We start from the raw sequence: 22,563 nt of genomic DNA on the forward strand, positions 1-22,563 counted from the left end.
ATCTTATTCCTAACAAACCCAGAACACTCCCTCTCTCACTTGCAGATCCTACTACAGTGTTATAGTTATTTCTCTGGATATAAGGTCAATCTTGATAAAAACGAAATCTTACCGTTGTCTGTCTTTGACCATCATACCATCAAGCACAAGTTTCCTTTTAGATGGTCGCCTATGGGCTTCACATATTTGGGCATAAGGGTGGATGGTAATCTGAACAACCTCTATAAACTCAATCTGGCCAGTTTGTTGCAAAAGGTGGAGGTTGACCTTTGTAAATGGATGGACTTACCTCTCACTCTACTGGGTAGAATCAATGTAATTAAAATGAATGTCCTGCCCAGGTTTCTATATCTGTTTCAATCTCTCCCTATCCCTGTTCCCGCAGCATTTTTTCCTCTCTCGACAAGCTGACCAGACGGTTTATCTGGCACGGCAAAACCCCTAGGGTTGGCCTGGATAAACTGACCCTTGATTACAGTCAAGGGGGCTTAAACCTCCCCAATTTTAGAATGTACTACTGGGCTGCACAGTCTAGGTTTCTGGCTCAGAGGTTTGACAATGGTCCCTCTCCCTCATGGTTGAATATTGAAAAGCTTGAGGTAAATGATGACACTGGGGCAGATTTGTTTTACAAATGGGACAGAAAACCATCACAGACAACCCTTTAAACATACATTCTGTCCTGGCATGGCGCAAACTGCATGAGCTGTTCGGACGAGGGGGATTCCTTTCCCCTAAAACCCCTTTATGGAACAATAGATTGATCCCTATGTTTTTCCAGAACAGTAACTTTAGACCATGGTCTGATAAGGGGATCACTCTTCTGGAACATTGTTACGAGGAGGGAGTTCTTATGTCTTTTGATCAGCTGAAACAGAAATACCACTTGCCTAACAGGGACTTCTTTAGCTACCTACAACTACAAAAATGTATTAGGGTGACTCAAGGGACAATGGAACCTACCTAAGATGTCACCTATTGAACAACTCTGCCACGCAGACCAACCACTGTTCAAGACCATTTCCCGTGTTTACAATGCTCTTATGTCAGGTCTAACACTGCCTGGGCTAGATAAACCCCGACTTAGATGGGAGAGAGATCTGGGTATTGATCTTGATGAGGATCTATGGAGTGACCTATGCAGGGATGGGGTTACATCCACATTGAACTCCAGATACAGACTGATCCAGTTGAATTTCCTCCATCAGCTCTATATCACCCCATCTATACTGCACAGGTTCAACCCAGATATCTCCTCCCTATGTTTTAGATGTGGCTCAGATGAAGGAACATTCCTCCATTCCACTTGGCAGTGTTCAAAACTACACGGTTTCTGGCAGGGGGTATGCGATACCATATCCTCAATTCACGGGGTTGCATTCCCTTTAGACCCGGAGGTCTGTCTACTGGGTAACTTTACTAACACCAATCTTAGGCAAAGCCTATAAAGCTAACAGAAATATTGCTAGCGATTGCCAAGAAATGTATTGCCTTGAAATGGAAATTGGATTCCTCCCTGCCAGTTGCAATGTGGCTTTCGGAAGTTAATAGTTGTATCCCTTTGGAGAAAATCACTTACTGCTTGAGGAATAAGTTAGGCATTTTACAGAATTTGGCAACCTTTTATTGACTATATGGAGAATCTCCCCCCACATCTCATTGATTGAATCTATATATAATCCTCACATAATGTTTCACACGTAATGTATATTATGTAGCCTACGGCAGGTGATCCAATGTCTCATTATTTTTAAAAATATTTTGATTTATTTATTTTTTGTTATTGTATGTTTGTTTATATAACTATAATTATAATTTATTTTTGTTACGTTCGTCTGTTACTGTCACTTTGTCCTATCGTTGTCTAATATCTTTTCACTTTTGTTTTGAATGTTCTTAATTGGAAAATGCAAAAAACAAAAGAAAAATGCTGGGCAGGCCAATGCCCCCATCCACAGGGCACAAGTGGTCACTGAGTGGTTTATTGAGCATGAAAATGATGTAAACCATATAACATGGCCATCTGTCACCAAATCTCAACCCAATTGAACACTTATGAGATTCTGGTGCGGTGGCGAGGACAGAGTTCACCACCATCAACAAAACACCAAATTATGGAATTTCTCTTGGAAGAATGGTGTCGCATCCCTCCAATAGAGTTCCAGACACAGAATCTTTGCCACGGTGCATTGAAGCTGTTCTGGCTCTTAGTGGCCCTATTAAGACACTTTATGTCGGTGTTTCCTTTATTTTGACAGTTACCTGTACATCGCAATGTAAATTGGTTTGTGTGCGTGTATCTACAGTTGAAGTCTGACGTTTACATACACTTAGGTTGGAGTCATTAAAACTTGTTTTTCAACCACTCCACAAATTTCTTGGTAACAAACTATAGTTTTAAGCAGGTCGGTTAGGACATCCACTTTGTGCATGACACAAGTAATTTTTCCAACAATTGTTTACAAACAGATTACTTAATTTATATGTCACTGTATCACAATTCCAGTGGGTCAGAAGTTTACATACACTAAATTGACTGCCATACAACAGCTTGGAAAATTCCAGAAAATTATGTCATTACTTTAAAAGATTCTGATAGGCTAATTGACATAATTTGAGTCAATTGGAGGTGTACCTATGGATGTATTTCAAGACCTACCTTCAAACTCAGTGCCTCTTTGCTTGACATCATGGGAAAATCAAGAGAATTCTACCAAGATCTCGGGAAAATAAATTGTAGACCACAAGTCTGCTTCATCCTTGGGAGCAATTTACAAACTCCTGAAGGTACCACGTTCATCTGTACAAACAATAGTACGCAAGTATAAACGCCATGGGACCATGCAGCCATCATACCACTCAGGAAGGAGATGCGTTCTGTCTCCTAGAGATGAACATACTCTTGTGCGAAAAGTACAAATCAATCCCAGAACAGCAAAGGACCTTGTGAATATGCTGGAGGAAACCGGTACTAAAGTCCACAGTAAAGCAAGTCCTATATCGACATAACCTGAAAGGCCGCTCAGCAAGGAAGAAGCCACTGCTCCAAAACCGCCATAAAAAATCCAGACAACGGTTTGCAACTGCACATGGGGACAAAGATCGTACTTTTTGGAGAAATGTCCTCTGGTCTGATGAAACAAAAATAGAACTGTTTGGCCATAATGACCATCGTTATGTTTGGAGTAAAATGGGGCAGGCTTGCAAGCAGAAGAACCTCCTCCCAGCTGTGAAGCACTGAGGTGGCAGCATCATGTTGTGGAGGTGCTTTGCTGCAGGAGGGACGGGTGCACTTCACAAAATAGATGGCATCGTGAGGAAGGAAAATTATGTGGATATATGAAAGCAACATCTCAAGACAACAGTCAGGAAGTTAATGCTTGGTCGCAAATGGGTCTTTCAAATGGACAGTGACCCCAAGCATACTTCCAAAGTTGTGGCAAAATAGCTTAAGGACAACAAAGTCAAGGTATTGGAGTGGCCATCAAATTATAATCTCCACCTGGCCACCCCTCATAGCCTGGTTCCTCTCTAGGTTTCTTCCTAGGTTTTGGCCTTTCAAGGGAGTTTTTCCGAGCCACCGTGCTTCTACACCTGCATTGTTTGCTGTTTGGGGTTTTAGGCTAGGTTTCTGTACAGCACTTTGAGATATCAGCTGATGTAAGAAGGGCTATATAAATAAAAATGTATTTTATTTGAAAGCACTGACCTCAATCCCATAGAAAATTGGTGGGCAGAACTGAAAAGGCGTGTGCGAGCAAGGAGGCCTACAAACCTGACCTAGTTACACCAGCTCTGTCAGGAGGAATGGGCCAAAATTCAACCAACTTATTGTGGGCAGCTTGTGGAAGGCTACGTTTGACCCAATTTAAAGGCAACGCTACCAAATACTAATTGAGTGTATGTAAACTTCTGACCCACTATGAATGTGATGAAAGAAACACAATCTGAAATAAATCATTCTATACTATTATTCTACATTTTTCCATTTTTAAAATAAAGTGGTGATCCTAACTGACCCAAGATTTTTACTCTGATTAAATGTCAGGACACACACACATCATTACATAGATACACACGCTATTAATTTATATATACACACATGATATTGTGTGTGTGTGTGTGTGTGTGTGTGTGTGTGTGTGTGTGTGTGTGTGTGTGAACAGTAAAGGTTATTAATGAGCTCTTGAAGTTGAGAAATGAGCATTCAATACTTCTCCATCATAGATGTGAATTAGTCACATTGTCAAATGTCAGTGTCTATGAGCTGATGTGTTATGTTATCCTACATTAACCTGACCTTTGTTTTGTGTGTTCCAGATCCTGGCCATTACAGTGCTGAGTCCTTCTCACAACTCACAGAGTTTGAGTACCTGAGGAAGGTCCTGTTTGAGTACATGATGGGGCGGGAAACCAAGGTCATTTATTCAATATGCACCTTTTAGCATTCATTCTTAAAAGTCTAAGCCATTAGGGTGGGGGGGGTCCTAAGCTGACATATGGAATTGTTTTAAGATTATTCTATGGATCATTTAGCAATTTCATTATGAGTTTTAGAACCCCTTAGGGTTTCAAAAACTATAACAATGATTTGTTAAATTTAGATTAGAGAAACACATTAGCTCAGAGAAACACATTCATAAATGTGAAAAAAGACGGTCAAAAAATAACTGCTAAGAAAAAAGGTTTTGAAGTGTTTGTCCTATATCTATGAGATATAAGAAAGCTCAGTAAATATTTTTTTTACGCATATTTAAGCCCTTTTTTGGATATGCACAAAACTACTTCCATTCATTTTTTAAAACGGTTTCTTTCAAATGAGTCCTGTGACATTTGTGGGGGTCTTAGAGCAAAATGGAGAACACCATGGTGTCCGTGAAAATCTCCCCTTTCCACAGTGGGGTCACATTTGTAGCCCAAATGGTTCGGACGCTACAAACAGACAGACGGTCACATTGTAGTGGCGCCTCAGCACTGTGGTGCAGTGCTTTTGACTGTTGCACCATTTTGGCTGTTACATCAGCAGATGGGGTGGATTGAGATGCATCCAAATGCAAAAAAAACATCTCTTGCTGAAACTGACAGATTTTTTATTATTATGCCAATTAGATTGTATGCACCGGCGTGTCAATCGACTTTAGGGGATTAAAGTAACCTTTTCTGATACGTGCACTGTCAATGTTCCCTTATGTGACCCACCGCCTTGATTTAGTCTTATGTAGCAACATTTTTATTATGTTCTTTACATTGGATAAAAGCAGAGACAGAGCTACAAAATGATATCATACACTACAGTTGATGAACAACGGGGAAGTAATTGGCTAGCTTGTTACACACCCCACTCTGACCATTTTACTCGGCCTAGCAGAGCTGGTTAGGCTGTTTTCGTGTTATCCAGAGCATTGGTGACTAACTGTGCTGTTGACAGCAATTTGATTACGTTATTTGTACGTTTTTTTTGCAGATGTTTATTGACACTGGCCATATTCAACAGGTGCTGAGCATTCATAAATTCATCAGTTATTCTCCGCTCTGAAATAGAGTTTAATTTACGAATGCACCCGAAATGGTTATTTGCTTAGTGGAGTCTTTTGTTGAAACATGTAGCTAGCTAGCTAGCTAGGTAAATAATTAACCATAATCCCAACTCATGATGTTACTACCGTGCATGATTCTGCAGGTAGCTAACCAACAAGGTTCAATGTTAGCTAGCTAACATTAGGCTATAACTAGCCAAGCAAATGGCTCTGAGATACAAATAAGATCATACATGTAACCTAAGCTAGCGAGCCACCCAGCTAACATTAGCTAGCTCACATTACACTTTAACTTGAAATGAAAACGACTGTTAAATTTAGAAACGTGTAATATCTGAAAATGTAGCTAGCTGTCTTACCCATATACATCATTGTTGGACGTTTCTCCCTGTCACGGATGCCATGGTTGCCCTTAGTTTGAAGATGTAACCCGGAGACAGGTGTTTTCTCCACCTCCTTAGCTATCGTACTCTAATTCCACTGAATTCAAAACTTGGTCCTCCAGAAAGTGGAGAGCAACAGTTATGCAGTTCTACTAAGCAACATATCTAAAAATAAAAATCCACGTTAGACAGGATTACCTACTCATACTGACCAGCTTAAATAGACAGAAGCCTGCTACATGGCAGACCAAAACCAACTCCTCTCTCGGCATGTCCAGCCCACTCCTTATCTCAGCCAATCATGGCTAGCGGGAAGGTTGTTGGCTTTGTTGGCTCTGTGGCTAAACCAACTAGGCTTGTAATTTTATTCGTATTTAGATGGCATACAAGTTTGTTATTAAGGCACATGAAAGTTCACATGTTCCAAAATGCATTTTGATAATTTAAAAAAAGATTACATTCAAATAGCTCTTGTGTGAAGTAGTGATCCGCAACACATGCATAGTTTCCTGAAATGGGTCATATGAGCTCATAATCCCAGTTTCTTGAAATATAACAACCGGTATCACACTTCCCTTTTTTTCAGCTCCGGATACGTTGCCATGTATTTAGTTGCTTACCCTCAATGAAAAGGTGAGAGGAGAAGGAGGTGGTAGAAAATGGAGGGAAAGGTGGGATGAGAAGGAGGCGATAGAAAATGGAGGGAAAGGAGGGATGAGAAGGAGGTGATAGAAAATGGAGGGAAAGGAGGCTGGATGGAGAGAGGCCAATAAATGTCACCGTTCCCACATAGAACAATCACCCAGTTAGTGATACAAAAGTAATTGTGTGTTTCTGTTTTCTTTAGCACAGAGACTAATGAATGATTCTGCATGGGAATTAACAGTGCTAGTTGACCCGGTCCTAAAGTCAGCGGGGTATCAGATACTTACATAAAGCTAGTAGGGTTACCCTCTAGGTCCTCAGTAAGCTGTATGTCATAGCCATATCATTATGGCCTCCCTGTGAATGGAAGGATGTCCTGAAGGAGGCCTGGCCCGAGACATATACTATTCACGTGATGCACGCTGCCATTTTAAAGACTTGCTGGCCTTGTTTAGCTCCTCTAGCACACAGAGATCTTTCGGTGGTTGTTGCCCTGCTTTCCTCAAACAGCAGCACTGTTTATGATTAGGCCCAGTATTTATGGGATAGCTAACGCATGCTGCTAACTCTGGCATATAGTCCTGGAGTTGATTAGGATGAAGATAATGGGTTAATTGCTCTGTGAGCAGGCTTATTTGATTGGGTAGCTGATGGTGGTGTTGAGGGCAGGGGTTCCCAGAGTCTTATGGGCTGCAGTGAGGGATCTGAGGTGGTGAATGGCTGGACTTGGGTTCACTGAACTTCCATTTTGGATATGATCGTGATGAGGGTCACAGAGTTAGACTCCCAAGTTGGTTCAGTATGGGGTGTTGTGGACAATCTGTGTTGGGTGAATGGCTGGTTAAGGGTTCACTCTGTCATTGTTGGATTGTCGTGGGTTGCAGTCGGGGATCTGACGTTCTTGAATGGCTGGACAGTGGTTCACTGAGCCTCAATGTTGGATCTGGGCAGGGAGAATGGCTGGACAAACCAGGATATTTAGTACTAGGTTCACTGCCATGATCCAAACCCGGATGCCAAGAATTGACAGTGAAAAACATTGGAACCATGTGGCGGGATACCCATGTGTTACATACGCCTCTCGGAGGAGGGAACGCAACCCCCCAACTCCCCGTGGAGTGAAAAAGTTGTGTGATCGTAGGTGCGGGGATGGACGACAGAGGCAGATAAATACAGTTTACAGGGAATGTATTATTCCTTAACACGGTAATGTGGGGAAAGGGGGCTGGACGGAACCAAATCAGAGAAAATTAGTAAAGGAATTTCCTCTCCTACCTTACCTACCTTCCCACTAATTACCTATCCTTTAGCACCGCCTGGCGCGCTAACCAAAATACAGGGGTGGTCCGCCCAGGTCTTACCTAGTGTGCATAGACAGATTAAATACTACGGGTTATGTATGCCCGCAGGCCTCTTGCTTAAACACTCCCAAGGTGTGTTCCCCTTCCACCATGGGAACCAATGAAACAGAATAAGTGAAAAATGAACGTCCTATTGTCATACACATACCTCTGAAGGAGCGGCTACAAAATAATAATATCAACAAAACTTTCACTGACCAACACAGGACATAAAAAGAAGCTCTCTTCTGACGAAGCAACACTGGCTTTTATCAAGCTGGAGAAGGAGTTTGTAATTGAAGAGACAGCTGTATCCCCTGACGAGAGGGAGGGGTCATAGCTCCAATCAGTGATGGGGCCAATCAATCGGTTGCTTTAGGAATCCAGGAAGCCACTTCTTGAAATATGCGTACAAACCCACAACAACACAAACTGGTGAACGTAACACCATGCCATTGAGAGCACTGCCTCAAAAAAATGCAGTTGTGAAACTGTCATCAGTTTCCCAACATATATCATTGACATCCACAGCCCCACCTTAAAGTTGAAGTTTAAGGTTTTTTCAAATGAAAAAAAGGTTTTAAAAAACAGCCTATTTGAATGTATCCTACTTTTTCTTTGTCATTTCTGTGTTTTCTCTTCCCTCCCACAGACTATGGCTAAAGTCTTAACCTCCATGCTCAAGTTCCCACCAGACCAAGCTCAGCAGGTTCTGGAGAAAGAGGATACAAAAGCAATTGTAAGCATCTGCTCTTCCTTGTTGTAAAGCTACTAACGATGAGCCATATGCAACCACACACAGACAGTCTCACACACAGTCCGTGCTTTGCCAGCAATTGCTTACAGACATTACCATGGCTTATAGTGCATTCGGAGAGTATTCAGACCCCTTTAACTTTTTCCACATTTTGTTACGTTAGAGCCTTATTATAAAATGTATTTAAATTGTTTTCATTCCTCATCAATCTACACACAATACCCCATAATGACAAAGCAAAAACAGGTTTGTAGAATTTTTTACATTTTATAAAAATAAACTATCAAATTTGCATAAGTTTTCAGACCCTGTACTCAGTACTTTGTTGAAGCACCTTTGGCAGCGATTACAGCGTTGAGTCTTCTTTGGTATGACGCTACAAGCTTAGCATACCTGCATGTGAGGATTTTCGCACATTCTTCTCTGCAGATCCTCCCAAGCTCTGTCAGGTTGGATGGGGAGTGTTGCTGCACAGCTATTTTCAGGTCTCTCCAGAAATGTTAGATTGGGTTCAAGTCTGGGCTCTAGCTGGTCCACTCAGAGACTTGTCCCAAAACCACTCCTGCATTGTCTTGGCTGTGTGCTTAAGGTTGTTGTCCTGTTAGAAGGTGAACCTTTGACCCAGGTTAAATGTATTTACATTGAAAAGCAAGATTGAACTCTTTGAATTTCGTCCTGATCACTCTGGAGCAGGTTTTCATGAAGGATCTCTATGTACAATGCTCCGTTCATCTTTCCCTCGATCCTGACTAGTCTCCCAGTCCCTGCCACTGAAAACTATCCCCACAGCATGATGCTGCCATCACCATGCTTCACCGTAGGGATGGTGCCAGGTTTCCTCCAGACGTGACGCTTGGCATTCAGGCCATAGAGTTCAATCTTGTTTCTTATGGTCTGAGAGTCTTTAGGTGCCTTTTGGCAAACTCCAACAGGCTGTCATGTGCCTTTTACTAAGGAGTGGCTTCTGTCTGGCCACTACCAGAATGTCCTGATTGGTGGAGTGCTGCAGAGATGGTTGTCCTTCTGGAATGTTCTCCCATCTCCACAGAGGAATTTTGGAGCTCTGTCAGTGTCCATTGGGTTCTTGGTCACCTCCCTGACCAAGGCCCTTCTCCCCTGATTGCTCAGTTTGGCTGGGTATCCAGCTCTAGGAAGAGACTTGTTGGTTACTAACTTCTTCCATTTAAGAAGGATGAATGCTGCTGTGCTCTTGGGGACATTCAATGCTGCAGAAATGTTTTGGTACCTTTCCCCAGATCTGTTACTCGACACAGTCCTGTCGCTGAGCTATACGGACAATTCCTTCGGCCTCATGGCTTGGTTTTTGCCCTGACATGCACTGTCAACTGTGGGACCTTATATAGACAGGTGTGTGTCTTTCCAAATCATGTCCAATCAATTGAATTTACCACAGGTGGATTCCAATCAAGTTGTAGAAACATCTCAAGGATGATCAATGGAAACAGGATGCACCTGAGCTCAATTTCGAGTCTCATAGTAAAGTGTCTGAATACTTACATAAGGTATCTGTTTTTTGGGTTTTGCTTTTGTCATTATGGGTTATTGTTTGTAGATTGATGAGGGAAAAATGTATTTCATCACTTTTAGAATAACGCTGTAATGTAACAAAATGTGGAAAAGGGAAGGGGTCTGAATACTTTCCGAATGCATTGTATATTGATCATCTCTTCCAGATCATCAGCATCTTAAACAACAATAACCATGTAGAGCACTTTGCTCTGACTACAGTATCAGTTACAGCAATGGGAACATGGAGGGGGAAGACATGTCTTATCTCTTGTCTGTTACAGTATTGAGGTATATTGGTAAGCACTGTGTACAAGCATACAATATATTAGATCTGGCTTTAGTGGAGTCAAAACAGTGTTTTAGGTCAGATGGGGGTTGATATTTGTGCTTCTGTACTTTAAGCAACTTACAAGTCAAAGTAGTAAACTCAGCAAAAAATGAAACGTCCTCTCACTGTCAACTGAGTTTATTTTCAGCAACCTTAACGTGTAAATATTTGTATGAACATAAGATACATAAACTGAAGATGTTCCACAGACATGTGACTAACAGAAATGGAATAATGTGTCCCTGAACAAAGGGGGGTCAAAATCAAAAGTAACAGTCAGTATCTGGTGTGGCTACTAGCTGCATTAAGTACTGCAGTGCATCTCCTCCTCATGGACTGCACCAGATTTGCCAGTTATTGCTGGGAGATGTTACCCCACTCTTCCACCAAGGCACCTGCAAGTTCCTGGACATTTATGGGGGAGAATGGCCCTAGCCCTCACCCTCCATTCCAACAGGTTCCAGACGTGCTCAATGGGATTGTGATCCAGGCTCTTCGCTGGCCAAGGCAGAACACTGACGTTCCTGTCTTGCAGGAAGTCACACTCAGAATGAGCAGTATGGCTGGTGGCATTGTCATGCTGGAGGGTCATGTCAGGATGAGCCTGCAGGAAGGGTACCACATGAGGGAGGAGGATGTCTTCCCTGTAATTGCCTGCAATAACAACAAGCTCAGTCCGATGATGTTGTGACACACCGCCCCAGACCATGATGGACCCTCCACCTCCGAATCGATCCCGCTCCAGAGTACAGGCCTCTGTAACGCTCATTCCTTCGACGATAAACGCAAATCCAACCATCACCCCTGGTGAGACAACCACATCTGCAGTCCTCATGCCTCCTTGCAGCATGCCTAAGGCACATTCACGCAGATGAGTAGGGACCCTTTCTTTTGGTGTTTTTCAGAGTCAGTAGAAAGGCCTCTTTAGTGTCCTAAGTTTTCATAACTGTGACCTTAATTAATTGCCTACCGTCTGTAAGCTGTTAGTGTCTTAATGACCGTTCCACAGGTATATGTTCATTAATTGTTTATGGTTCATTGAACAAGCATGGGAAACAGTGTTTAAACCCTTTACAATGAAGATCTGTGAAGTTATTTGGATTTTTACATATCTTTAAAAGACAGGGTCCTGAAAGAGGACTTTCTTTTTATACTGAGTTTATATTACTGTTTGTGCAGTTAATGTAATTCTGTATCTTTCTTCTCCCTGCTGTTTCAGCCCTGGCTACGATGAGGGTCAGGTATCAGGATGATGCTGGTACTTTAAGGATGGAGATGGACTTAACTGCTGCTGAAGGACTGCAGACTGCTGCACCACTGTGGACCAGATCTAGCCCTTCTACTTTTATGTCCTTTCTTTTGCTTCTCGTGTGTGTGTGTGTGTGTGTGTGTGTGTGTGTGTGTGTGTGTGTGTGTGTGTGTGTGTGTGTGTGTGTGTGTGTGTGTGTGTGTGTGTGTGTGTGTGTGTGTGTGTGGTACGAGGGAGGTAGAAAATAGACCATGTAAGGATCATCCCAGTTGCTATTTCTTCCAATCTAATTTCACACAATGAAATTACGAATTTAAAATCATGAATTATACAACAAACAAAAAAATTCCAGGGTTAATTATATATCTATTTTACAGATGGCTTGTGCAATAGGTTTTTGTTGATCATTGGGTTGATTGTGATTTCGAGTTGATTCTTTGGTTGTGTTTTTTTTCAGTTGATCTATGGTTTTAGGTTGTTTGTATCAGTAGAGTTTTGGTTGTATTTCTACTGTGGGTCACTTCCTCCTTATGACTGTGTGATGGAATCGTAGAAATAGAATATGTAGACTATTTCTAGGGATTCTAAATATGAATCTACTTTCTATTTATATGGACGAGATAACCCTTTGACTGTACCTTCCTGTCCCTGAACTGTCTCTTCCTGTCCCTGAACTGTACCACTTAGACACCCTGGCTTGTTAGTTTCCCACAGCTTTTCTACTTTATATTTTGTGAAGAGAATTAAATAAAGACTCAGCATAATGTAAAGTGTAAATACACAAAGTGAATCTGTACTATAGGGCACAATGCTAATACATTTTGAGACGAGCTAATACAATTTTATTTACTCAGATGTTCTGTCTTCCTCTGCTCATTATTCACTTTGTTGAAATGTGAATGGTGTAAACTGAATGTATATAACATTAGGATCACCTGCTCTTTCCATGACAGACTGACCAGGTGAATCCAGGTGAAAGCTATGATCCCTTATTGATGTCACTTGTTAAATCCACTTCAATCAGCGTAGATTTATTTTTTGACATTTTTTTTGTCCCTTTATTTAACCAGGTAGGCAAGTTGAGAACAAGTTCTCATTTACTATTGCGCCCTGGCCAAGATAAAGCAAAGCAGTTCGACAGGTACAATGACACAGAGTGACACATGGAGTAAAACAAACATACAGTCAATAATACAGTAGAAAAATAAGTATATATACAATGTGAGCAAATGAGGTGAGATAAGGGAGGTAAAGGCAAAAAAAAGGCCATGGTGGCAAAGTAAATACAATATAGCAAGTAAAACACTGGAATGGTAGATTTGCAGTGGAAGAATGTGCAAAGTATAAATAATGGGGTGCAAAGGAGCAAAATAAATAAATACAGTAGGGGAAGAGGTAGTTGTTTGGGCTAAATTATAGATGGGCTATGTACAGGTGCAGTAATCTGTGAGCTGCTCTGACAGCTGGTGCTTAAAGCTAGTGAGGGGGATAAGTGTTTCCAGTTTCAGAGATGTTTTTGTAGTTTGTTCCAGTCATTGGCAGCAGAGAACTGGAAGGAGAGGCGGCCATAGGAGGAATTGGTTTTGGGGCTGACTAGAGAGATATACCTGCTGGAGCGCGTGCTACAGGTGGGTGCTGCTATGGTGACCAGCGAGCTGAGATAAGGGGGGACTTTACCTAGCAGGGTCTTGTAGATGACATGGAGCCAGTGGGTTGTTTGGCGACGAGTATGAAGCGAGGGCCAGCCAACGAGAGCGTACAGGTCGCAGTGGTGGGTAGTATATGGGGCTTTGGTGACAAAACGGCTGGCACTGTGATAGACTGCATCCAATTTATTGAGTAGGGTATTGGAGGCTATTTTGTAGATGACATCGCCAAAGTTGAGGATTGGTAGGATGGTCAGTTTTACGAGGGTATGTTTGGCAGCATGAGTGAAGGATGCTTTGTTGTGAAATAGGAAGCCAATTCTAGATTTAACTTTGGATTGGAGATGTTTGATGTGAGTCTGGAAGGAGAGTTTACAGTCTTACCAGACACCTAGGTATTTGTAGTTGTCCACATATTCTAAGTCAGAACCGTCCAGAGTAGTGATGCTGGACGGGCGGGCAGGTGCAGGCAGTGATCGGTTGACTGTTACATGCATTTAGTTTTACTTGTATTTAAGAGCAGTTGGAGGCCACAGAAGGAGAGTTGTATGGCATTGAAGCTTGCCTGGAGGGTTGTTAACAACGTGTCCAAAGAAGGGCCAGAAGTATACAGAATGGTGTCGTCTGCGTAGAGGTGGATCAGAGACTCACCAGCAGCAAGAGCGACATCATTGATGTATACAGAGAAGAGAGTCGGTGAAGGGGAGGAGACCGGTTAAGAAATCTTTTTTACACCTTGAGACATGGATTGTGTATGTGTTCCCATTTTAGAGGGTGAATGTGCAAGATAAAATACGTAACTGCCTTTGAACGGTGTATGGTAGTAGGAGCAAGGCTCACCGCTTTGTGTCAAGAACTGCAATGCTGCTGGGTGAAGCATTGGGAGTCAACATGGACTAGCATGTGGAACGCTTTCGACACCTTGTTGAGTCCATGCCCCGACGAATTGAGGCTTTTCTGAGGGCAAAAGGGGGTGGACTCCATATGATTAGGAAGGTGTTCTTAATGTTTTTTCCACTCAGTGAATATACCGTATGTATGCTGTTTACAGTATGTACATGTGCTATATTCAAGTATGACTTTCATAATTTTGTATGACCAGGTATATCTCAGAGTGCGATGCTGTATTTCGGTAGGACATTTTGTAAATTTGTCCTGAATGGTCACCTATTGGGGTGTTTCCACCTTTTTGATCTGTATGACAAGATGAAAGCTTCTGAGGATGATGAAGTGATCACCTGGTTGTTTTCTAACTGTATGGAGGGAACAGAACACCAGCTCTAATCAAAACAGGACATTTCACTTCAGGAAGCATATAAGTATTAATAGAACTGTTTTGCAAACTGACAGAGGAAATGAGGGAAATCTGTTTCATAACATTTTCAGGTTTGGAAATTAGTAACATCTGTATTAGAAATGGGTAAGCCTTTTTACTTACTCAGTAATTACTTTGGCAGCCACAATAGCAGTAATCTATGTTGACTGTTACATTTAATTTAACTCAGGGAATTAGGTCATTGTTAAAGGGATAGATTTACCCAAAGTACAAAATAGTGTAATGAAACAGCAGGGAGCAGATCCCGAACCCTCGCCCGAACTCCAGCGCGCTATCAACTGTGCAGCAGAGTCGATATCCTCGTTTATAAAGCCAGGGTCGTTACACTACTCCCTCCTTTCAAAGAGCGCATCCTCGCGCTAGCTAGCGACTCCACGTCTTATAGGAATGCGCTACCGGCCAAGCACCTACAATGTCGTGGTTGCAAGGTCCGATCACTTCTGACACCAATGGAATGAAACAGGCAGGGAGCAGGTCTCAAACCCTCGACCTTCTAGCCCGAAGTCGAGCGCGCTATCGACTGTGATATCCGCGCGTATAAACCCAGGGTCGTTACAATACATATTGATTTCCTTACCCGACAGGAATTTTATGGACAAGGTATGACAGCAAACCATGGTTTCACAAATGCTAACGTTTTTGCAGGGAATGGCCAGGGAAACTGAACCAAGTATTAGTATCTTACAAGGAAACGTTTCCAAAACATTTGAACAAGTAATGAAGACATATCAAACATCAGCAGCCAATAACAAATTGGATTGGCCATCAACAGGCCATTCCATTCGTCTTTGGTCCTTGACTCGCTCCCCATACCAAACGACAGAGGGCATCGTCGTTCGTAAAAGTTGGAAGCGCGAGGCGGTTTATTTGGTGAAATGTGACGCTTGAGCCGGGAACCCATTGAGAAATTCGCCTTCTGCCATGACCGCACTTATCAACACCGCAAGCAACTCCGTGCTGGAGACAGACACCAGTTCTTCAGATTCACAGTCTGCAGAGCTGCTGACGAGATCGTCACTTTTCAACGGACCGTTATTTTTTATTCTCGATCCACTACCCCTGTCGTTTTTCCGTCTTTATAGTGCTAGACTTCAGAAAGTAGTCAGAACTGTTCGTTTTTGTAACTTTTTCTTTAGCACTGAAACCTTGAAGGGCTTTGTTTTATATACTTCTTCCATAGTGTTGTTCCTCTCAAGGATGCGCCAAAGGATGGGTCATGTTCTTAATCAGAAGAGGAGCCTTTTGGATGTTCTCTGCGTGTATTTGTCTGTTTCTGTAGTTCACTCCTACAACATTGACTTAGAACATGCTGTTGTGTTCCGTGGACCTGACTCGAGTTTCTTTGGATACTCTGTTCTGGAGCACTATCATGACAATACGCGTTGGTGAGTCTCAAGCTACCAAGAGGCCTATCAAGTCTATTAACTATCTTATAGCAATTACAGTCCCGACTGTTTATGCACTTGTGTATCATCCCTTGCTTGACCATTAATGGCAGGGTTTGGTTGCAATTCTTATGGATTGTATTTGGGCTATTCACTTTTGGGCACGCTGTGTAACCTGCTTGCATATGTTGAAGAATAGCCAAATGATGTGAGCTATCGCCTACAAAATCAGTAAAATATTCGAAATCAATAGACTCATATAGACTCAATAGTCTCATTTGACTGTGCGTAAACGCCTTTCTCTTCTTTAGAAAAACAGTTGATTTATATGACGGTGATATATTGTCTTAATTAAGTCAACAGTTCGATTGATGTGCAGTGTTGTTTGGTTTCTTTTGGACCGTTGTTCTGTAGCAGCCTAGCTGACCTGTCCCAGATTCCAGCATGTAGCAGCCGAGCTGATCTGTCCCAGATTCCAGCATGTAGCAGCCTAGCTGATCTGTCCCAGATTCCAGCATGTAGCAGCCTAGCTGATCTGTCCCAGATTCCAGCATGTAGCAGCCTAGCTGATCTGTCCCAGATTCCAGCATGTAGCAGCCTAGCTGATATGTCCCAGACTCCAACATGTAGCAGCCTAGCTGACCTGTCCCAGATTCCAGCATGTAGCAGCCTAGCTGATCTGTCCCAGATTCCAGCATGTAGCAGCCTAGCTGATCTGTCCCAGATTCCAGCATGTAGCAGCCTAGCTGATCTGTCCCAGATTCCAGCATGTAGCAGCCTAGCTGATCTGTCCCAGATTCCAGCATGTAGCAGCTTAGCTGATATGTCCCAGATTCCAACATGTAGCAGCCTAGCTGACCTGTCCCAGATTCCAGCATGTAGCAGCCTCGCTGACCTGTCCCAGATTCCAGCATGTAGCAGCCTAGCTGATCTGTCCCAGATTCCAGCATGTAGCAGCCTAGCTGATATGTCCCAGATTCCAACATGTAGCAGCCTAGCTGACCTGTCCCAGATTCCAGCATGTAGCAGCCTAGCTGACCTGTCCCAGATTCCAGCATGTAGCAGCCTAGCTGATCTGTCCCAGATTCCAGCATGTAGCAGCCTAGCTGACCTGTCCCAGATTCCAGCATGTAGCAGCCTAGCTGACCTGTCCCAGATTCCAGCATGTAGCAGCCTAGCTGACCTGTCCCAGATTCCAGCATGTAGCAGCCTAGCTGACCTGTCCCAGATTCCAACATGTAGCAGCCTAGCTGACCTGTCCCATATTCCAGCAGGTAGCAGCCTAAGGTTAAGTGATCATGTCCCATAGATGTCACAACACCCACCATTGTCTTCATTGTCATGAGTCAGTCTGCTGATGCCTTATGCACTGAGTGTACCAAACATTAGGAACACCTTCCTAATATTGAGTTGAAGTGGATTTAACAGGTGATATCAATAAGGGATCATAGTTTTCACCTGGATTCACCTGGTCCGTATGTCATGGAAAAAGGTGTTCCTAATGTTTTGTACACTCAGTGTCCATCCAGGGGTGGAATTGTGAATTGTGTTCTACCCCGGTTCCAGCCTGAATATAGGCTACCATACTTGTATTAAACATGGGGGAATTACTCTGTGCTACAGTGGGCCTGATGAAGATGATTATGAGATGCCATTATGCCACTTCATTGAGACAGGATGTGTGTTATCCTTGATGCCGGGTGACTCCCATCCTTCACGGTGGTTTTCACCTGCTCTTCTCATCAACGCAAATGTTATTGGTCACATACACATATTTAGCAGATGTTATTGGTCACATACACATATTTAGCAGATGTTATTGGTCACATACACATATTTAGCAGATGTTATTGGTCACATACACATATTTAGCAGATGTTATTGGTCACATACACATATTTAGCAGATGTTATTGGTCACGTACACATATTTAGCAGATGTTATTGGTCACGTACACATATTTAGCAGATGTTATTGGTCACGTACACATATTTAGCAGATGTTATTGGTCACATACACATATTTAGCAGATGTTATTGGTCACATACACATATTTAGCAGATGTTATTGGTCACACACATATTTAGCAGATGTTATTGGTCACGTACACATATTTAGCAGATGTTATTGGTCACGTACACATATTTAGCAGATGTTATTGGTCACGTACACATATTTAGCAGATGTTATTGGTCACATACACATATTCAGCAGATGTTATTGGTCACATACACATATTTAGCAGATAGTATTGCAGGTGTAGGGAAATGCTTTTCCTTCTTCACTGTGTGACATCATGACTGTTTGACACTGTGGTGTTCTTTAATAATAACTGTGTCCCTTCCATTGTCTCTGTCTACGGGGTGCTGGTAGGGGCCCGTTGTCTCTGTCTACGGGGTGCTGATAGGGGCCCGTTGTCTCTGTCTACGGGGTGCCTGTAGGGGCCCGTTGTCTCTGTCTACGGGGTGCTGATAGGGGCCCGTTGTCTCTGTCTACGGGGTGCTGATAGGGGCCCGTTGTCTCTGTCTACGGGGTGCCTGTAGGGGCCCGTTGTCTCTGTCTACGGGGTGCTGATAGGGGCCCGTTGTCTCTGTCTACGGGGTGCTGGTAGGGGCCCGTTGTCTCTGTCTACGGGGTGCCTGTAGGGGCCCGTTGTCTCTGTCTACGGGGTGCTGATAGGGGCCCGTTGTCTCTGTCTACGGGGTGCTGGTAGGGGCCCGTTGTCTCTAGGGGTGCTGATAGGGGCCCGTTGTCTCTGTCTACGGGGTGCTGGTAGGGGCCCGTTGTCTCTGTCTACGGGGTGCCTGTAGGGGCCCGTTGTCTCTGTCTACGGGGTGCTGATAGGGGCCCGTTGTCTCTGTCTACGGGGTGCTGGTAGGGGCCCGTTGTCTCTGTCTACGGGGTGCCTGTAGGGGCCCGTTGTCTCTGTCTACGGGGTGCTGGTAGGGGCCCGTTGTCTCTGTCTACGGGGTGCTGGTAGGGGCCCGTTGTCTCTGTCTACGGGGTGCCTGTAGGGGCCCGTTGTCTCTGTCTACGGGGTGCCTGTAGGGGCCCGTTGTCTCTGTCTACGGGGTGCTGGTAGGGGCCCGTTGTCTCTGTCTACGGGGTGCCTGTAGGGGCCCGTTGTCTCTGTCTACGGGGTGCCTGTAGGGGCCCGTTGTCTCTGTCTACGGGGTGCCTGTAGGGGCCCGTTGTCTCTGTCTACGGGGTGCTGGTAGGGGCCCGTTGTCTCTGTCTACGGGGTGCTGGTAGGGGCCCGTTGTCTCTGTCTACGGGGTGCCTGTAGGGGCCCGTTGTCTCTGTCTACGGGGTGCCTGTAGGGGCCCGTTGTCTCTGTCTACGGGGTGCTGATAGGGGCCCGTTGTCTCTGTCTACGGGGTGCTGATAGGGGCCCGTTGTCTCTGTCTACGGGGTGCCTGTAGGGGCCCGTTGTCTCTGTCTACGGGGTGCTGATAGGGGCCCGTTGTCTCTGTCTACGGGGTGCTGGTAGGGGCCCGTTGTCTCTGTCTACGGGGTGCCTGTAGGGGCCCGTTGTCTCTGTCTACGGGGTGCTGATAGGGGCCCGTTGTCTCTGTCTACGGGGTGCTGGTAGGGGCCCGTTGTCTCTAGGGGTGCTGATAGGGGCCCGTTGTCTCTGTCTACGGGGTGCTGGTAGGGGCCCGTTGTCTCTGTCTACGGGGTGCCTGTAGGGGCCCGTTGTCTCTGTCTACGGGGTGCTGGTAGGGGCCCGTTGTCTCTGTCTACGGGGTGCTGGTAGGGGCCCGTTGTCTCTGTCTACGGGGTGCCTGTAGGGGCCCGTTGTCTCTGTCTACGGGGTGCTGGTAGGGGCCCGTTGTCTCTGTCTACGGGGTGCTGGTAGGGGCCCGTTGTCTCTGTCTACGGGGTGCCTGTAGGGGCCCGTTGTCTCTGTCTACGGGGTGCCTGTAGGGGCCCGTTGTCTCTGTCTACGGGGTGCTGGTAGGGGCCCGTTGTCTCTGTCTACGGGGTGCCTGTAGGGGCCCGTTGTCTCTGTCTACGGGGTGCCTGTAGGGGCCCGTTGTCTCTGTCTACGGGGTGCCTGTAGGGGCCCGTTGTCTCTGTCTACGGGGTGCTGGTAGGGGCCCGTTGTCTCTGTCTACGGGGTGCTGGTAGGGGCCCGTTGTCTCTGTCTACGGGGTGCCTGTAGGGGCCCGTTGTCTCTGTCTACGGGGTGCCTGTAGGGGCCCGTTGTCTCTGTCTACGGGGTGCCTGTAGGGGCCCGTTGTCTCTGTCTACGGGGTGCCTGTAGGGGCCCGTTGTCTCTGTCTACGGGGTGCCTGTAGGGGCCCGTTGTCTCTGTCTACGGGGTGCTGATAGGGGCCCGTTGTCTCTGTCTACGGGGTGCTGGTAGGGGCCCGTTGTCTCTGTCTACGGGGTGCCTGTAGGGGCCCGTTGTCTCTGTCTACGGGGTGCTGATAGGGGCCCGTTGTCTCTGTCTACGGGGTGCTGGTAGGGGCCCGTTGTCTCTGTCTACGGGGTGCCTGTAGGGGCCCGTTGTCTCTGTCTACGGGGTGCCTGTAGGGGCCCGTTGTCTCTGTCTACGGGGTGCTGGTAGGGGCCCGTTGTCTCTGTCTACGGGGTGCTGGTAGGGGCCCGTTGTCTCTGTCTACGGGGTGCCTGTAGGGGCCCGTTGTCTCTGTCTACGGGGTGCCTGTAGGGGCCCGTTGTCTCTGTCTACGGGGTGCTGGTAGGGGCCCGTTGTCTCTGTCTACGGGGTGCCTGTAGGGGCCCGTTGTCTCTGTCTACGGGGTGCCTGTAGGGGCCCGTTGTCTCTGTCTACGGGGTGCCTGTAGGGGCCCGTTGTCTCTGTCTACGGGGTGCTGGTAGGGGCCCGTTGTCTCTGTCTACGGGGTGCTGGTAGGGGCCCGTTGTCTCTGTCTACGGGGTGCCTGTAGGGGCCCGTTGTCTCTGTCTACGGGGTGCCTGTAGGGGCCCGTTGTCTCTGTCTACGGGGTGCCTGTAGGGGCCCGTTGTCTCTGTCTACGGGGTGCCTGTAGGGGCCCGTTGTCTCTGTCTACGGGGTGCCTGTAGGGGCCCGTTGTCTCTGTCTACGGGGTGCTGATAGGGGCCCGTTGTCTCTGTCTACGGGGTGCCTGTAGGGGCCCGTTGTCTCTGTCTACGGGGTGCTGGTAGGGGCCCGTTGTCTCTGTCTACGGGGTGCTGGTAGGGGCCCGTTGTCTCTGTCTACGGGGTGCCTGTAGGGGCCCGTTGTCTCTGTCTACGGGGTGCTGATAGGGGCCCGTTGTCTCTGTCTACGGGGTGCTGGTAGGGGCCCGTTGTCTCTGTCTACGGGGTGCCTGTAGGGGCCCGTTGTCTCTGTCTACGGGGTGCTGATAGGGGCCCGTTGTCTCTGTCTACGGGGTGCTGGTAGGGGCCCGTTGTCTCTAGGGGGTGCTGATAGGGGCCCGTTGTCTCTGTCTACGGGGTGCTGGTAGGGGCCCGTTGTCTCTGTCTACGGGGTGCCTGTAGGGGCCCGTTGTCTCTGTCTACGGGGTGCTGATAGGGGCCCGTTGTCTCTGTCTACGGGGTGCTGGTAGGGGCCCGTTGTCTCTGTCTACGGGGTGCCTGTAGGGGCCCGTTGTCTCTGTCTACGGGGTGCTGGTAGGGGCCCGTTGTCTCTGTCTACGGGGTGCTGGTAGGGGCCCGTTGTCTCTGTCTACGGGGTGCCTGTAGGGGCCCGTTGTCTCTGTCTACGGGGTGCCTGTAGGGGCCCGTTGTCTCTGTCTACGGGGTGCCGGTAGGGGCCCGTTGTCTCTGTCTACGGGGTGCCTGTAGGGGCCCGTTGTCTCTGTCTACGGGGTGCCTGTAGGGGCCCGTTGTCTCTGTCTACGGGGTGCCTGTAGGGGCCCGTTGTCTCTGTCTACGGGGTGCCTGTAGGGGCCCGTTGTCTCTGTCTACGGGGTGCTGGTAGGGGCCCGTTGTCTCTGTCTACGGGGTGCTGGTAGGGGCCCGTTGTCTCTGTCTACGGGGTGCCTGTAGGGGCCCGTTGTCTCTGTCTACGGGGTGCCTGTAGGGGCCCGTTGTCTCTGTCTACGGGGTGCCTGTAGGGGCCCGTTGTCTCTGTCTACGGGGTGCCTGTAGGGGCCCGTTGTCTCTGTCTACGGGGTGCCTGTAGGGGCCCGTTGTCTCTGTCTACGGGGTGCCTGTAGGGGCCCGTTGTCTCTGTCTACGGGGTGCTGATAGGGGCCCGTTGTCTCTGTCTACGGGGTGCTGGTAGGGGCCCGTTGTCTCTGTCTACGGGGTGCCTGTAGGGGCCCGTTGTCTCTGTCTACGGGGTGCTGATAGGGGCCCGTTGTCTCTGTCTACGGGGTGCTGGTAGGGGCCCGTTGTCTCTGTCTACGGGGTGCCTGTAGGGGCCCGTTGTCTCTGTCTACGGGGTGCCTGTAGGGGCCCGTTGTCTCTGTCTACG

General features: G+C 46.4%; 3 protein-coding genes across 3 annotated transcripts in view; 2 read left to right on the top strand and 1 right to left on the bottom strand.

The window, feature by feature from the left end:
* LOC118372932 (golgin subfamily A member 4-like) overlaps positions 1 to 12,624 on the top strand; it is a 45,355-nt gene extending 32,731 nt beyond the window's left edge. The window contains exons 13-15 of the mRNA XM_052470785.1: positions 4,321 to 4,418; positions 8,558 to 8,644; positions 11,740 to 12,624. Coding sequence (XP_052326745.1) covers positions 4,321 to 4,418; positions 8,558 to 8,644; positions 11,740 to 11,754 — 200 coding nt within the window. The 3' untranslated portion in view covers positions 11,755 to 12,624. The remainder of the gene's footprint in view (positions 1 to 4,320; positions 4,419 to 8,557; positions 8,645 to 11,739) is intronic.
* LOC127909421 (uncharacterized) overlaps positions 1 to 22,563 on the bottom strand; it is a 202,774-nt gene that overhangs the window by 105,788 nt on the left and 74,423 nt on the right. The window lies entirely within an intron of this gene.
* The window catches only part of LOC118378207 (integrin alpha-9-like), a 185,405-nt gene continuing 175,825 nt past the window's right edge, over positions 12,984 to 22,563 (top strand). Inside the window, 1 exon segment of the mRNA XM_052470796.1 lies at positions 12,984 to 16,136. Within this exon segment, the coding sequence (XP_052326756.1) occupies positions 15,673 to 16,136 (464 nt within the window). The 5' untranslated portion in view covers positions 12,984 to 15,672.

This window comes from Oncorhynchus keta, chromosome 2 (assembly GCF_023373465.1).
Source record: "Oncorhynchus keta strain PuntledgeMale-10-30-2019 chromosome 2, Oket_V2, whole genome shotgun sequence".
NCBI lineage: Eukaryota > Metazoa > Chordata > Actinopteri > Salmoniformes > Salmonidae > Oncorhynchus > Oncorhynchus keta.